This window comes from Taeniopygia guttata, chromosome 1A (assembly GCF_048771995.1).
Source record: "Taeniopygia guttata chromosome 1A, bTaeGut7.mat, whole genome shotgun sequence".
NCBI classification, from domain to species: domain Eukaryota; kingdom Metazoa; phylum Chordata; class Aves; order Passeriformes; family Estrildidae; genus Taeniopygia; species Taeniopygia guttata.
This window is the reverse complement of record NC_133025.1, coordinates 29,081,271-29,097,782: the sequence shown is the minus strand read 5'-3', so window position 1 is coordinate 29,097,782 and position 16,512 is coordinate 29,081,271. Positions and strand designations below refer to the sequence as shown.

At 36.8% G+C, this 16,512-nt stretch overlaps 1 protein-coding gene across 7 annotated transcripts in view; it reads right to left on the bottom strand.

The window, feature by feature from the left end:
- TMEM117 (transmembrane protein 117) overlaps positions 1-16,512 on the bottom strand; it is a 177,797-nt gene that overhangs the window by 87,994 nt on the left and 73,291 nt on the right. For all 7 annotated transcript variants that reach the window (XM_072922305.1, XM_030258490.4, XM_072922319.1 and 4 more), the window contains exon 4: positions 15,200-15,299. In XM_072922305.1, coding sequence (XP_072778406.1) covers positions 15,200-15,299 — 100 coding nt within the window. The remainder of the gene's footprint in view (positions 1-15,199; positions 15,300-16,512) is intronic.

Sequence of the window (16,512 nt, the reverse complement as noted above, 5' to 3'; positions counted from 1 at the left end):
ACATATCCTCTACTGAGGCCAATAAAAATTACTGAAAAGTAAGTTTCAAGTAATTCTTCCCAATTGCTTGCTCACTGGATTAGAGTTACTGGAAATTACAATTTAAGTTCTTTCTGAAAGACAATGGTCCTTACTCCCAGTAAAGACTCTTCTCTCTCCTTCTCTCACAAAGTACTTTTACTTTGGGGAGCTCAACAGTGATACGAAAGTCAAAGCAGCCCACTTAAAAGGACTGTGTTTTAAACAGTGCAGTGCTTCAGATGGACAGGAAAATAACCTCTTGAATATTCTTGTAAAAGGAAAGGAACATACAGTATCAGAAAATTTATCTCACTTTAACAAGTGTTTTCAGCATCTTTAAGAAAAATAGCACAGGCTGTCATAAAAAGTTATTAGGATCAGAAGGAATGAGACTGAACTTTTAACACTCTTTTCATAATATCACGATGTCACACTTCGGTCCTGGAACTTTATCCTTAACTGGGTGTTACTGAAGAAAAGTGCTGTACAGAGTTCAAAGATATGTCAGCTGGTGGAAGCAACTGGCCTGAGAAAAAACCTCAGGGTAATATGATGACTTGGCATGAATAGAAATGTGTGTCATTCACTCAAGGGATTACATTTCTGACATCATACACTAAAAAAACACTGCCTAAATGCTTTATGGACAGCAGCAGAACCCCAAGAACAAAATCAACACTGCTCTCTGAAGTCATTCAGCATACTGTATAGAATAGACTGTGAACTCTTCAACATTTGAAGTTCAAAACATTTTTAAAACACAATGAATAATTCAATTCTTCTCTCAAGTGACCTCATGCAACGGTGCTGGGGGCTGGATTCAATGTTTATAAGTGAACTGAAGCCAGAGCAACAGCTACTAGTGCTACAGCACAAGGAGTGGGAGCTTTCTTAAAACTTTTAAAGGGCTCCTCCAAATTTACTGGTTTGTGGACTTGATCTATACACTACTTTTTATACAAATACTGCTGTAAGGGTTGTGGGATGATCATTCTGACATTGCCAAACTAGATTTGGTAAGGGTGCAGTTAAATTATTATGAACGTGCATGTGGAATCAGACTTTTCTTTCAAAAATACCTTGGCTCTAACATCATCAGTAATAAAAATAGTTTTTCTGACTTTATCAGTGCTAATGCTGATAGTTATGACACTTGGCACAGAGGTTCATAAGCTATAGCTGCAAGGGTGGCACACTGAGCGCTTCTGTAATGTTGATGCGTTTTGCAGCCTGGTAAAGTTCATTAATGAATTGCCCACAAGTTAATGCAGCAAAGTGAATACATTTTCCTGGGCTGCTACTAAGTTTTAGAATTTATTTTTATTTAAATACAAGCTATTCAATCTACTCCTCTTCCAAAAATTAACTGATTATTTGCTGCAGTTGTTCACCTTATTCTGAAATACATTATGATTTTAGCAATTAATTTTATTTAATGAATCAAAATTTCTAATGCCAATCTGAGTTTTCTCTGACAAGTCTGTCCTACATTACCATGTTGCAGTGAATGTATGTCACCAGCATTGTGCTTCATTACTAAGAGCAGGTGTAAAGATGTAGTTTAACCACAGAGAAAGGACCACATTCATCAAGGCCCACCTCATGCAACTCTGTACAGATACAAGTTACAGCTAGGGTTAATTCAGCCTCCACTGTCTCCTGCAATTTCCTTTAACAGTATCATAAAAGTATAGCCATTGGAACTGTCTAGCAGACTGCTGTTATCATGCCCCTGCTATATTCCTGTAAATCTCCTAATTTTAGTTTCTTTTGTATAGTCTGGTAGGGCACTGATGAAAACCTCAGTAAATGGGATTCAACCTTCCACATAATATTGACCCATTTGACAGAGAGGTCTCTCCTGGGCTGAGGAGGAGCATGTAGATATCAGAAAATATGCATCAGGACTGCGCAGCAAGTACAGTCCTTGGTGCCAGTGAGAGCTGTAAGCTTGTACACTGTCCCCTCTGAGCATCAGAACAGACTAGATCATTGCAACAAGAAAACAGCAAGCGTGGGGGGTGTGCAGGACTTGCTCTACTGCCCACGATACAAGAGGAGTGTGAAGCAATTGTGTTAATGCTAAAAAATTCAATCAGCACTAATGCTTATTATTGCAGCATAGCCTTAGCATTTTACAGTTTGCAAAAACCCCACACAGACAGCCAGTGAAAGACATTCAGTAACTATTTTACACTACAGAAGCAAAAATGAAACACAGAAAATAGAAGTACAATGAATGAGTTAAGTCATTAATTAAGTGGTAAAAATTTAAATTCCATGTGAAAGAACTGAAGTGTAATGTGCATTGAGAGACTGTTCAGTATGAAAATACTAGGCAAGAGTTTCAGAATGAAAAACTGAAAAAGACAGAAGGAAATGTGAGGAATTTAAGATATTGTGTGGTGCACAGAAGGGATGAGAACAGGAAGAGAGACAACCAAAACCAGAAATAAAAGATATTTGGGAACCACTCAGAATATCCCAGAATACTGACACACAGAAATAAGAATAGAAAAAGACAATCCTTTTTTAGCATCTACAGTTTGAAATGAATGACAAGCAATGAGTTTAAAAAAAGAAACTTAAGAGGAAAAAGCTGATTTCTAAGGTAGCAATTAGAGACAGCATCATTCAGTGGTTAGATTTCAGATCTTTTAATACAAACCCTACATTATAGCTAAATTCTCAGTACCTTCCTTATTATTACTTCTTGTCCAATAACTGGATTTTTGTAATATTTGTTAGTAATTCAGATTTCATTTTTGCAATTCAAGGTTTTATTCCAGCGAGTGCTAAACTGTTTTCAAGAACCCAACAGGGCAACACCGTGTAATGTTAGAATGGCTTGGAGGTCTCACTACATCATATTTTCAGTTCCAAATCTCTATGCATTTCCAAAGGAGAAAGAAGGTGTAGAGTTGACCAGACAAGAAGTCAGAGAAACAACCTCACAGAGGAATAGTCAGCCAGCGCTGGCATCTGTTTTGAAATAATTCCCAAGTACCTGGCTTTGAGCATCATGTGGCTGATTCAGGCCCTTCACACTACCTCAACTCATTTAATAGTCCTTCATCTAACATAACTAACATAAGATAACCTTGTAAGTAGGTTAAATCAATAAAAATAGTAGGTTAGCAAACATGAACAAACTTAGTAGATGATACAGGCCCGGTCTGGCTTTGGTAACACCAATGAGAATGTACATGGAAATCACCACAGGACATGAAATTCAGGGCAAATCAATGAGCCAAAGCTTTCTATGGCCACAGATCAGCTTAGTCATAAAGGTTTGCCTTCAATTGCCCTATAAAGATTAAGGCTGTTTTGAATCACTAACAACAGAACACAAGAAAGGCTCCCTTTCAGGAACACGCACAAACTATTTCATCTATTAAGGCCTGATAGCCTCTGAAATACATCTTGAAATTTAGATAACTTAAATAACATTTCTTAGCAATTTTCCTAACTTCAAAGCAAAATTTAAAGTTTGGGACGATTCACTGACATTCTTATTCTCATTACTGTCCATATAATCCTTGATTTCACACTGCTGTTGCATGTGGATTCCTGCTGCTTTATTTGTGTTATGGTTTAATCTACTCACTGCTGCATCAACCTCTGACTTTATGTGAAGTTCTTTTAATGTTTCATCAGGAAATCCTTGACACTCTGTAAGTATTCCTTTACCTTCCTTTATTCACAAGGGATGTTTAACAGTAAACCATTACATGTTTTAACTCTGCTTGTTTGTGGCACAACTGCTGGCATTTCTATACAACCTATAAGTGTCCTGGGTTTTCCCAGGACACAAAACCTTAATACGTTGAATGTAAATATCTAACTCTGAGTCACCTTATAATTCCTTTATTACCAGTGGGCAGAAAAAAGTAGTTTTACAATTAATTTATTTGCATCATTTTAGATGTCAAATATAGTCCAATGACTCATCAGGCCTTATCTCTTAATTGATTATTACTAAGATAATCCAGAAAATCAGCTCAGAATAAAGTATCAAAATATGTAGCTGTCCAAATGTAAATCTTACCAATTCTGAGATCAAACTACTACTTGGTCACACAAATCCTACCTCCATTCTCTGGGTCGAGTGTTGACCCAAGTAAAGCACAGTGTAAAGCCATACAGGTATAAAGCCTGTTCCTCATCTGCCATGGATGTTCTGAAGGTCTATGAGATATATTAGGATGTGCACACAAAATAGGTGTGCAGTCTGAAAATTATGGACCTGCCGAATACAACACTTAAGTGCTGCAACTTGAGCTGTGCCTTGCACTAGTGCTGGACCTTTGCGAGTGCTACACCAATGTAATCACACCTACATGATTTTTCATCATTCTGATAATGCTCCTGACAGGACTCTGTCCATTATGAAGTAGATTATCTTGTCTAATAACTCTACTTAGGTTGCTTCTTTACGATAAAATTAGGTTGTTGGGTGGTAAAAATAATTTTGTGTCACCGCATGATGAGCCAAAAAAATTTAAGCAAAGAACATCTTCAAGTTAAAGGAAAGGGAATATATGCCTTGATTCTCTGCAACCATACATTAGTATGAACTTCATCCCTTTGGTACAGTTTTACAAGCTATATATAAGATATAAAAGAAATACGAAACAGAAGAGAAGACAGGCCAGAAATGAGCCCAGAACAAACCATCACAGAAAAAACCATATAGTGTGGGTTCACACACAGCTGAAGCCAGGGGGAAAGAGAGCACAGGACAGGGGCATTCACCACTTGGAAGTATCTCCAGTGCACATGCATTCCATTGCAATTTTCCAAGGAAGAAATTATTCAGCATATTTGCAGAGGCAGATATCTTTAAAAATGGGGATAGAGAGAATAATTTCCCTTAAAGATTTGAGGAGAACAGGAATGGGATGAATACAAAACTGAGAGCAGGGTCTTGTCTCAGCTGCATCACCAATTCCCTTTTTTCTTGTCTCTTTTCCTTTGTTTCAGCTCTCTATTGTAAAACAGGGGCATATTAGCATATATATCTCCATGAGTTGCTATAAAGATCAATCCCTAGTGTCTGCAAAATGCAAAACCTTTTTTATTACTGCCAGTGTAGGAGGCAATGATTTCTTTTGTGATTTGGAGAAGCGTAGTATTGTAAGAATTTACAAAAATAGCTTTTTAATGGAGGTTTTAAAAGTACTTAGAAAAGTTTAAGTGAAACTCGACAATCTCTCTATCCATTAAAAAAGTACTTCAAGTTCCCACTTCAAGTAATGTAAAATAAAAATAAGAAGAGACCAAGAAGAGATTAGACTCATCTTACTTAGTGCTTTCTATTAAATGAAGTTTTATAATTAATTTTAATTCATATCCATTGAAACTTTTTAATATCTCAGTTTTTAAGAAGCAATTGTATATTTTAAGTCTGATACAATCAGCAGAAACGCACCCAAGTTGGACTTGGGTTTTGACAGCAAAGAGCTTTTGGATGCCAACCTATCTGATTATTTCTGTAGAAAATGGATTTGAACATACTGAATTTTCATTCTTTCTTGAGCACAATCACAAGTATGGGTATCAAAAAAAATTACCTTCTGGCTAGAGTATCATAAGCCTAAGTTTTTAAGATTTATCCATACATGCAAGACAGAGTTAGGGATTTCACTTACAATTCAGGTCTCCTTGATCAATTCAATTTAGGGTTCATAGCAGGGTTGTTAAGAGAAGACTTCTTACACCATTTTACAGTTCATATATTATGCAATGCTGCACAGGAAACTTAATTCTGTGCTGTATTTGCTCAAGCATTTGTTTAATTGCTCTGCTGATATATTGTGGGTTGAGTTGACCTGTGATAACATGGAATGCAATTTAAGGAACCGTAGCTGTTGTGACAATCATCTTTCATTTTTAGGAATAATGTAACACAAAATGAGTAATATTCTGGTAACTTGAGTGACTAGGCCATTACTTTCTGGACATATTTTAAATACATTTTCTCTACAAAACAGCATCAGAGATAAAAGTTTCTCGGCTGAACACCCACCCATTAAAATTATGCAATTTAAGACCAGCAATAGTGTCTTCCTTAATTTACCAGTTTTAACCCTGCTCTTCCTTGTAGAGAAGACTGGATAATGTACAACATTCTCAACATTAGTTTAGGCAAGAATGCTGTGACATATTTCTTAATAATAAAACATTATTTTCTTTTTTTCCCTTGTACATTGTGTACAGTGTCTAATAGTTGATCCCACAGATCCTGAAGGAATTCACAATTAATAAAATGTACTGCTGTGTACCACTGCCATCTGCTGCTAATCTCTCCCTGTGAATACAGAAGGTCTTACTTCACCATATATTTAATTCAGTAAAGATCTTCAGCTGAATGTGCATGGTCGGTCCAATACTCCTTTCATAATACTTCTTAAACCCTCTCCCTATTTTATCACAGAGCTCCTGATTGCACATCTTAGCCGATATATTGAGGCAACTGTTTCAATTTCAGTTTCAGAAAGGAAATTTTCTTCCCCCAGTCAGTGAAAAAGGTTTGTGCTGCAACCTCATCCAGAACCAGACTGTTCCAGTGAGGAAGTGTCCATCTTAGAGACTCCAACAGTTTACACATTTGCCATCTGTACTCAAAGATCTTCAGTAAGAACATGTTATTTCTAAAGTCCCACTTCTCCAGCACTTCTGACACCCACTCATTCACACCATTTCTAAGGTGTCATCATGTCAGAATGCAGAATTGCTGCATAGTTACTTTAATTTATATGCTGCTCTGACATCAGTTTCTAAATACATGTAACCAGGATATATCAAGATGTGCTGCATAAATATCATCAAGAAGCAAATACCATTCCACGTGAAAAAGAGCAAAGTAGAGTATGACAACAGAAGAGAAAATAGAGGACCCCCAGTCTCATTTATAGCAGTATGGCTGCTTGAAGCTACAATACAAATCAATCAGACAAGATTTGAGTTACAGAAAGACGTATCTTCTCCTTACAGCTTCTCTTTTGACTTCTATGATATTTTGAGAATAGACTTTATCTTACTAATATTAGATATGACCCTTCCTGTGTTTTCAGATGGGATCCAGACTGAAGAAAAGTGTGCTCAAGGTCACAAAAAGATGTGTATGAGTTCATAAGCATAAGATAGTTGGGAAAATGTCACACCTATTTGAAAGGACTCATACTACATTTGTTTGTAATTGGAAGATGTAAGTAGCTGCTTTGGAGAAACACTAGGAGATATTTTGGGACCCGAGTTTGGGGTTTGCATTTCTTACTCTTGAGCTCTGAGGTACAGCTGGCTGTGGCCTTCTTCAAAAAATCCTGAGGCTTTTACTGCTAGATATACTAAGCACATGTTTCAGAGCCCAGAAAATGGCTATCAACAAAGGTAACTGCTGCAACAATGAGCTGAAGGAACTCATTGGCTGGGAAATAGAAAGGGATGAAGTAACGCATCTGGCAATGCCTGGTCAGAACTGAAATGACAAAATAACAGGGGAGTACAAAAAAAGATCAAGCTTGAAAAGGCAGATAATTATAATCTAGAGCATATGAACAGATGGCAACACCATCAATCAATGAATAAATAATAGTACAATCTGACTTGATGGGATGATTGGATGAACTCAGATGACACCAGGCACACTCCACCTTATATAACTAAGTGGCAGTCAGGAAGCAGAGCAGGATATGAGCACATTCATGCCCCAGAAATTGGAAAAAAACAAAATTAGCAGCTTTCATATGACTGGTTATATTTGGACTGCCGTTGTACTGATGAATTTACTTGTGGTTATCACCTGGAGATAAAACCACTAGCTACAGAATGTTTCTGCAACCGGACTGGTTCTCAAGAAAAGAAATGAAAACCAAAACAAAATAGACAGGTGAACAAAAAGGGCAACTGGCTCTTGTATGCCTCTCTGAATGGAAAAAAACTTCTTGCCACTTAATGATGTTATTAGTCACATTTCTGTGCAATCCTGCAAGTGAGTTTAAGAACAGGTGTCACCCATTTTGCTCCTTCCAGTTCATGTTTCATAGTTCAATTTCATTTCCACTACTGAAGAACAGCAGAGTTGTTAGCTGTACGGCACTTCAGACGCTGCTGCAAATTCAATTACAGTTTTATTTTGTCATTTGATACACCAGTGGAATAGAAACAATCAAGAAGATTGACACTGATCATAATCTAAATTGTCATGCCCAAACCTTGACAGAGGCATGAGTTAAAAAAGGTGCCAGTCATTCAAGACTCCCGACTCTTCAAACTGCCTTGTAATGTGCATCCAAATGGATTCCTCACTGCTTGCAAATAAACCTATGCACTATTCTTTGCTAAACAGAATTTCCTGGATAGAAGAATTACTTTCCAAGAATAAAGCTTAAGAGTTAACATTTTTGGCTATTATTTTAGTCTAAAAGTTAAATACAAAATCCTGGAAACTTTATTATTTTTAATAATGATGTTATGTTTTCTTTCAACATAGACTTTAAACTGGTGTCCTTCCCTGTACTATAGTAAACTTCATTTTTTAGTCAAATTATTATTTCATTTTCTATGTATTTTCACTGCAATAATTTAGTGTGTCTGCTATTTTCATCAATATAATAGTATTTCCAGCATAAATGTTGCTCACATTGTGTGAACATGCCCTAGCAACACGTATGCATTTTGAGATTAAATAAAATGAAGAGGTAAATTAATCTAGTTTCTGCAGAGTGGTAACGAACTCTTCATTACTCTAGGATGTTGACATAGATAGTTACATCTCAGCAAAAGAGGACAAGAATAATATTCTCTCTTAATGGACACAAGGAAAGCACTTTGAAATCATTGAATAGCTTGCTATAATACTCTACAAATAAATTTTGTTTGTCATGATCACAGAGGCAACAATCAAAAGCAAATATCTCCAAATACTTTTAAAACTCTTGTCAAGAGATTGCAAGCCATTAAAAATGTTTTAATGGCAATAAGTAAACATCTATTCTTATCACATAAATTAGTAAAAAAGAAAGTACACACAGAATATTCTACAGGTACCAGGTGTCTACCAGACAATAACATCAGGTGATGTGTGGGCTTTGTTAATTCATCCTACACAGTACAGTGTATTAGTTCATTATGCTTGTATTTTATAAAGGAACAACACAGCATCATTTACAAAGTCAAAATGAAGTGCCAAATGAGAATATTTTTGGGGCAGTTGAGTACTTCTATCTTAAAATAAAGAAATTAGATTGTGTCCACTGTTTGTACAGCAAGGAATTACAAAAAAAGGCATTTCTCAGTAAGAATACCAAGAGGGATTCAGATTCAAAAAATTACTTTAGCAGACAAATGTCACTGTGCTCAAAATTATGATTCAACAATTCAATCTAATCATGAAAATATCAAAAACCTTTTAAGAGCCTCCCTGTTCAGCCAATAAATCCATAGACTATATAAGATTTCAGAAAAGAGAAGTTGTGTATCTACGGTCGATGTTCTCTGAACATGAAATCCAGGCCCATACTCAGAATGTGTCTTACCACAAGCAGGGACATTTCTGTCTTTGAGATAGCAGTAACAGCCGTGTTCAGGCTATGCTGAACATTCTGCTATGTGCAAGTACATACAAAACAAAATACTCACAGCTTAACATTTTTTTTCACCTGCAAAATAATGTCCAGGCCATAAGACAAAGAGGTGTTGAGGAAAAAGGACAGAGAAAAGTAATGATGAAGTAAGATGAACATGAGGAAATAAGCTCACTGTCTTTCACTGATAAGGCAAGATGAAGATGGCTCCATACTTTTTCACACACGCACAGCTCCTGAGCTGTGACTTTGTCTTTCCTACAAACTGCACTTTCAGGGCCAGCCAACATTGTTAGACTACCTCTTTAATGGCAGAAGGAATATCTGAGGCTGCAGAAGGAGTGCTTAGTGGCTGGCTCTATAAACAACAGGAATGGAGATATTTCAGAACAGAATTACTGAATGAGGTCAACAAAACTCATGGATGAAGGAGATGTGTTTAAAATAAGGAAAGCTGAATTTTCTAGTAGGCTTTTGAAAAATTCCTCGTCACAGGCTTCTATGGAAACTCAACACTCAGAGCTTTAGGGAAGGTCTTTATGTTGATAAATAACTGATTAAAAGACAGGGAACAGAAGGTAAATAGGTTAGCCAGACAGCTCTAGCAACAGAGGGAGGTCATTACCAGAGTTCCACAGGGATTTTTGCAGGGGATGCAGTTATTCATCATATTCCTAAGCAACCTGGGAAAATGGATGAGCAGTGAGGTGAGAAAGCTTTATAATGATATTAACTTTCGCACAGTGAAAAGGATGATGGCTTGCTGGATGTGAAGAATTAGGAAAGGTGCTTATGGAAGAAAGTCTCCAGGCAATAAAAAGCCAGATGAAATTCTTTGTAGTTGAATGCAAAGTATTGCAAAAAGAGCCAAACAATTCTGAGATCAAGAGTCACATACACAAAAGTGCATGTATTTTAAGAGAGCATTAGAGGATCCTACCACATACTATTGGCTTGCTCTTACTCTTCTGGTTGGCTTCTGTTTATAGTCATGGTTTAAGGTAGGATACTAGTCTGCGTGGATTTTTGGTCTGACCAGGTGGAGGAACTGGGTTTTTTACTATTGTAGGCTGAGATCCAATATGGTGCATGTGACAGAAAAACATTCTGGTTTAGGACTCTACAGATTTCCTGTGTCCTTGCATGGCAGTAACCATGAACTTAAACCTGCCAGCTATTGATGTTCATAGCATTAAGAATCCCAAGGAAGGTTTCAGCCCTTCAGAGCACTCTTTACAAACCAGCCACAGGCCCCTCTACTGGTTACACTGGGACTACCCAGGTAAGACATGTTAATCACGTAAAATACAAAAATACAGTAAGTTTCTTCACCACGAATGAAGACAAAAATGTTTAACAGAGGAATGTGAAAAAACATGGACAAAATCTATTTCTTTCACAACTAGCAACACCAGAACACAAAATGGTGTGAGGTTTTCCCCCGGAATTATAAGGCTGAAAAACTGAAGCTTTTGCAGTTAATGCTGAAAATCTCAGAGAACAGAAAATCCTCCTTGCATAAAATCAGATAATCTTTATCAAGGGGAGGAGCAGACCACCAAAAGTTCTATTGCAGAATGCCACCCATTGAAGTGACTTTTCCCCTAAAAGACTTCACAGAAGCCCAGGCAACTGCATACAGGAGTCATTATCCAGTTCCATTAATGAGGAAAGGGAGTTGTTGATTCACTACTCAGTACTAACCTTTTGAAATCCCAATACTATGTCCTGACAAGAAGTCTTAGGCAGAAGGTCTCTACCTCCATATCCATCCATCCAAGTGGATATGACATGACTTGGTCAGCATTGCATCAGCTGAGCATTAGTGATCTCTCACTCTGCCGTCCAGACTATGCTGGGAGTACTGCTTCCTAACTTCCTACTAATTCATCTGCTACGATGATGAAAGACAAATAGTCCCAGAAGTCTTCATCGTCCCACACAAGGGAGAAGTCAAACTGAAATCAAGCAAAGATGTCAAAAAGAACAGTCAGGAATTGCTGCAATGATTCAGTTCACATTCATTGTGTCAAGTACTCTGCTAAAGCACGGTGATGAGAAAATTCCTGGCTTCTCTTTTTAAAAAGAATATGGTGGTACATACGCAGTAAACACTGGTTTGATGAATAATATACTAAACCATCCCTAGAGTCTATCATTGTTTCTGATAACAGGAACAGAGTCTCTGCTGCCCAGTGATTTCTCAAATGTTCCCAGTTCTCTCTAGCAAATAACATGGGAAAAGAGAATCTCAACTAAATTACCATTCAGAAAGAATATAAATAGGAATAGGATTCCTTGTCAGGAGGATCAGCCTGGTATATTCGTAGAGATCAGTACCAAACACTGGCTGAAGACAACTGCTTCAGCTTCTGACAATCCTAGCAAGCAATGTCTAAAAAAGATACAACAAACTTCTAAACTTCTACTGTTTAGACTCTTACACACGTGTGTAGGGTTTGTAGGCAGCAATATGTCTTTAACACAAATGGTAATGGCAGTTGGTAAGCAAAGCTTGCCATGTGCATGAGTATAGTTCACAGCTCAGGGCCAATCTTTGTAGAGTCCACAAAGCCATCACCAGAATGGAACAACAACTTGACAGTCTGAAAGCCTGAAACACTACTCTGCTCTCTGTGTCACTCTTCAGTGCCACCCACTCACTCCTGTAGCTATCCTCTGAGCATGCCTTACCCCACATGCTGAGGACTGTGTCCCTCACAAAAACACAGCTGCAGCAGGCTGCTCATCTTCACAGAGAGGACACTCTAATCATCAGAGATTCTTCCCTCAAATCAGCTGCTTGCTCAGCCTGCTCGCACTCTGCCAGAAGGCAGCCATAATTGCTGCTTTATAGGCTTGTCTGGGTGAAATCCAGCCTTTCTTCCAAGGTGTTCTACTGAGCAAAAATCTGTGGCGTCTGCCTCAAAAGCATTCTCCAGGAGGACAATGCACTTTTTATGGGAACAGGAGGGCATGTCAAAGTAGGTACAAGATTGCAAGACATACTTCCATGGCTTCAAAGAGGGAAAAGTGCAGAGAGACAGTCAGTGTACTGAACCCATTCCCTTCTTCACAGACTTCAGAATATCAGTTACTACAGATTTCAGCAAATATATTTAGTAGTAGACACTCCTGTCCAGAGATACAAAGGAGAAGGTTCTGTAGCCATAGCATGGCCCCATTCTCATTACACACAATGGAAATAATATTGCTGACTTTATTAGAAATTGTGTAAGATCCTGTCACCAAACTAGTCAGTCAGCTAGGAAGTGTTAATGAGAAAGTCTTACTTCTGCCTTTTCAATCCAAAACAAACAGCGATCCAAAACATATTTTCCCATTTCAATTACTTTACTCCTCACTATCCTGGGGTAATAGTATTGTTTATTGATTACTCATTTTTAAATGGAATCCTATCTGTTTTATTTCTTCTTATTCCCAAAGTTTCCAATGAAATAAGGATTAAGATGTAGTTCAAATATAGTGAAGTGAAGGATGCATTTTCTTCTGCTACTTCTAAAAGGTATTTAGAGTCTATGCTGCTTTGGAGTCTATGGATTGATTGTTTCTTTAAAAAAACTTCTTAAACATTAGAAAATATAAACACTGCTGTTAATGGGAAGATGTGCAAAGGTTCCTTTACAGGTTTGTTTTTTCTTTTCTGTTTCAAAACAGGGTGAGGAAACTTCATAAAATATAATACCACAGAAAGACTCCTATTACTTTGACATCAATTCCATGCTGGGTTTTATCAGCAGAAGGTCAAGTAAATTCAAATATATATAACAAAGAAATTTCTGTTCATATAGAATAAGATGGATTGCTTAAATTAGATGTCATGGAAGATGATTTGCGCCAATGTACATGTCTGTGCACCAACATACACGTCCAATCTCATCTTTTATTAATTCAGGTAGAGACCTGAAAGTGTAGGTTTTTTTGATGTTCCCAGGTGTGGCTGCTCTTGAACACTGTCATTTCCATTGCCTAGTTGATATACTTTGCCTAGAGATTTGTACTGCAGAAGCAAACCACTATTTTCTTTTGCCCTGAAGACCTAAACATGAATCACTACACCTCTTAATTCTCCTCATGCAATCAAAGCATGTCCTAAAACACATTGACTCTCCAATCCCATGTTCTCTACTCTTCCTGAAAGCTGATAGAACCAGACTAATTTAAACAGTCTCCCCTAATCAAACCACTTCTGTAGTTTCTCCTAGTCTCTCTCCCATTCTTCAGTGATAACTCCATCTGCCACAGGAATCTGCTGCGGCACAATCCAGTTGTGACTCCGCTGTTGGAGAGACCTGAGAGAGTTTTGAGTACCCAGAAAATGATCAGGACTCTCATGCCTTTTGAATCAATCATTTCCATGCTTTGTACAGTGTTGCACAAAACAGAGATTATCTTTAATGGAAAGGAGAAAAGAGGGACTGAAAAAGCCCATTACCTAATGTAGAGCAACTTATCTTTACCACTGGAGCCCTAAGTCACATATGTAGGATGTACATGATCTCTGTTAGTTCAGCTTAGTTTATGCATCATCTCTTCTTTGATAGTGGAATAAAGGTGTGGAAGCTCATGAAAAAAAAGCAAGCTAAAGGTATTCAGAAGTACCCATTAATTTTATTACCAATTCAGAAGAAGTCCACATTAATTGTCAACATTAGTCAAGGCACCAATTCTGTGATGTCCTTACTGCAAAGCATATACAAATTATTTCCTCTGTACTTGCTTTTCATGGTCACCCTTTCACAGAGTACAGTTTGTCTTGGACAAACTACAGACACATACTGAACAACATCCTGAAAAAATCCTTGATGCTTTTTTCCCCTTCTGTCTGTTGTACCGTTTGTTCCAAATATGGAGGGTAGAAGATGTTAAAATACAATTGCTAAAAATCTTACCTAAACTAATCTTAAAAACCTAATGTTAAAAAATAATTAAATTCATTTTATATCACTTTGTGTTAAAGAAATGCTTTTTCTGAACAATTAAAATGTGCAGATGCTTTATTTTGTTCCCAAAAATTAGCTGTCATTTTCTGTTTTTTTTTTTTTCTAAGGTGATATTTGGCTTGCACATAGAAGAAAGCCTTTGTAACAAGTATAATTCCAAGTGAAAATTTTATTTTTCTAAGTCCTAAATTAGATACAAATTTAATCAGGTAGTTTCACATCAGACTACCTTCAAATCCTGGCATGTAACTGGCTTGCTTTCCTTCTCTCATTCCATTGTTCTCTAACACGTCTTTCAGTTTAATTTTTCTTGAATTCTTTTCATTAGACATATTTCTCTTTAGCTGTTACTGTTTCACAGGATAGTAACTTGTGATGGCTACTTCATAGCAAAGGGCCACCATGCAGAAGTCAATGGCAGAACTCCCACTCACAGAAAAAAATAATCTCCCTGATATATTTTAATTGAAACTCCTCTGGATTGTCAATTGAATACCTGCCATTATGCATTTTACTTTTCGGGGTTGAAACACTTGAATTAGAGAAATTGAGTTTTCTCTCCTCTCCTCTTTCTCTTGAAAGCAACAAACATACTCCTTTCCTTTAAAATGTAATTATGTTTCTTACCATCCACGCTGTGACAAAATCTCCCATCCAAGTCCCAACTGCAGCTACCTTCATAAAATTTTCATTCCTGATGCCCATGAAGTCTGTTATAATGTATGCACTGTGAAAACAAGAACACAAACGAAGATATACACATTTGGCTCAATGTATTTACAAAGAACTTGCATTAGTGACAAAATTTATGATTATCTGTGAAAGATTTCCCATTGCTTTCATAATAACTTTTCTGCTAGATCTGAATCTTGACATAGAACTGAACCCATACGTATTGATTTCAATTAGAAATGCAATGTGAATCTGATTTTGAAGTCCATGTCTCTTCTGAAGGTGCTAAAATAACAGTTGGCAAAGACTTTAGGATTATGTGAAGCTTCTGGAAGTAGAAAACACTTTATGGTTTTTTATCTTTTTCCTTTATACAAATAAAATTACAACATTTTTCAAGTCTGCGACTTTGCAAAGTCTTTATGAAGAAAAATAAAAACTTTTAAGCTATCTTCAAAAAGATAATTGAACTGCTTGACTTTTCACTCTATCAGTTATACAACCACTTTTTTAACACATCAATGTAAGCAAGTTTTGCAAAATTTCAGTGAGATGTCAGTGTTTCTAGATTTATACAATTTATTTTCACAGATCTATTTTACTTAAATCCAAAAGAAGCATTTCCATTCTGCTCAAATAATGCAACAGATAGGATTTACAACCTTACTTGGTAATTTGACTGAAAGCGCACCAAGATGCTATAAAGACAATTCAGAAGGTAAAGTTATTTGTTCCAGATTAAAACCTTTCTGAAAAAAACCATACATTTTAATATACTGATATCCTTTTCTAAAAGACTTTTGTAGGGGTCAAGAAGAGGCAACTCTCCTCAAGAGAGTTATGAAAAATTATGATAATGAATATCAATGACAATTGTATTTTAACTTTTAAAGTGATATCTTTGTTTTCAAGACACTTGTAAACATTTTTATGTATGATCATGCCTGTTTAGGAGTGCACATAAGTGACACAGTTATATGTAAAAGTGTCCTTGAACACTGTGCTATCCATTATTCAAGTCTTACCATTGTTACATTCCAAATATTGCAATGTCTAGGAACTATACAGACCATATCTCTGCAATTGGATCCATGCAAACTGATTCCACTCTCTGGGCCAGCTGGTAAAATCTAAATATCTGAGCAAGATATAAAGTCTTGCTAGCACAAGTCCATGCATAGCATAGTCTAATTTCTTAGAGAGAATTTAATATGTTGTAGAGCAGAAATATTATTGTCAGTGAATAGTTTCATGACATATGAAAAATG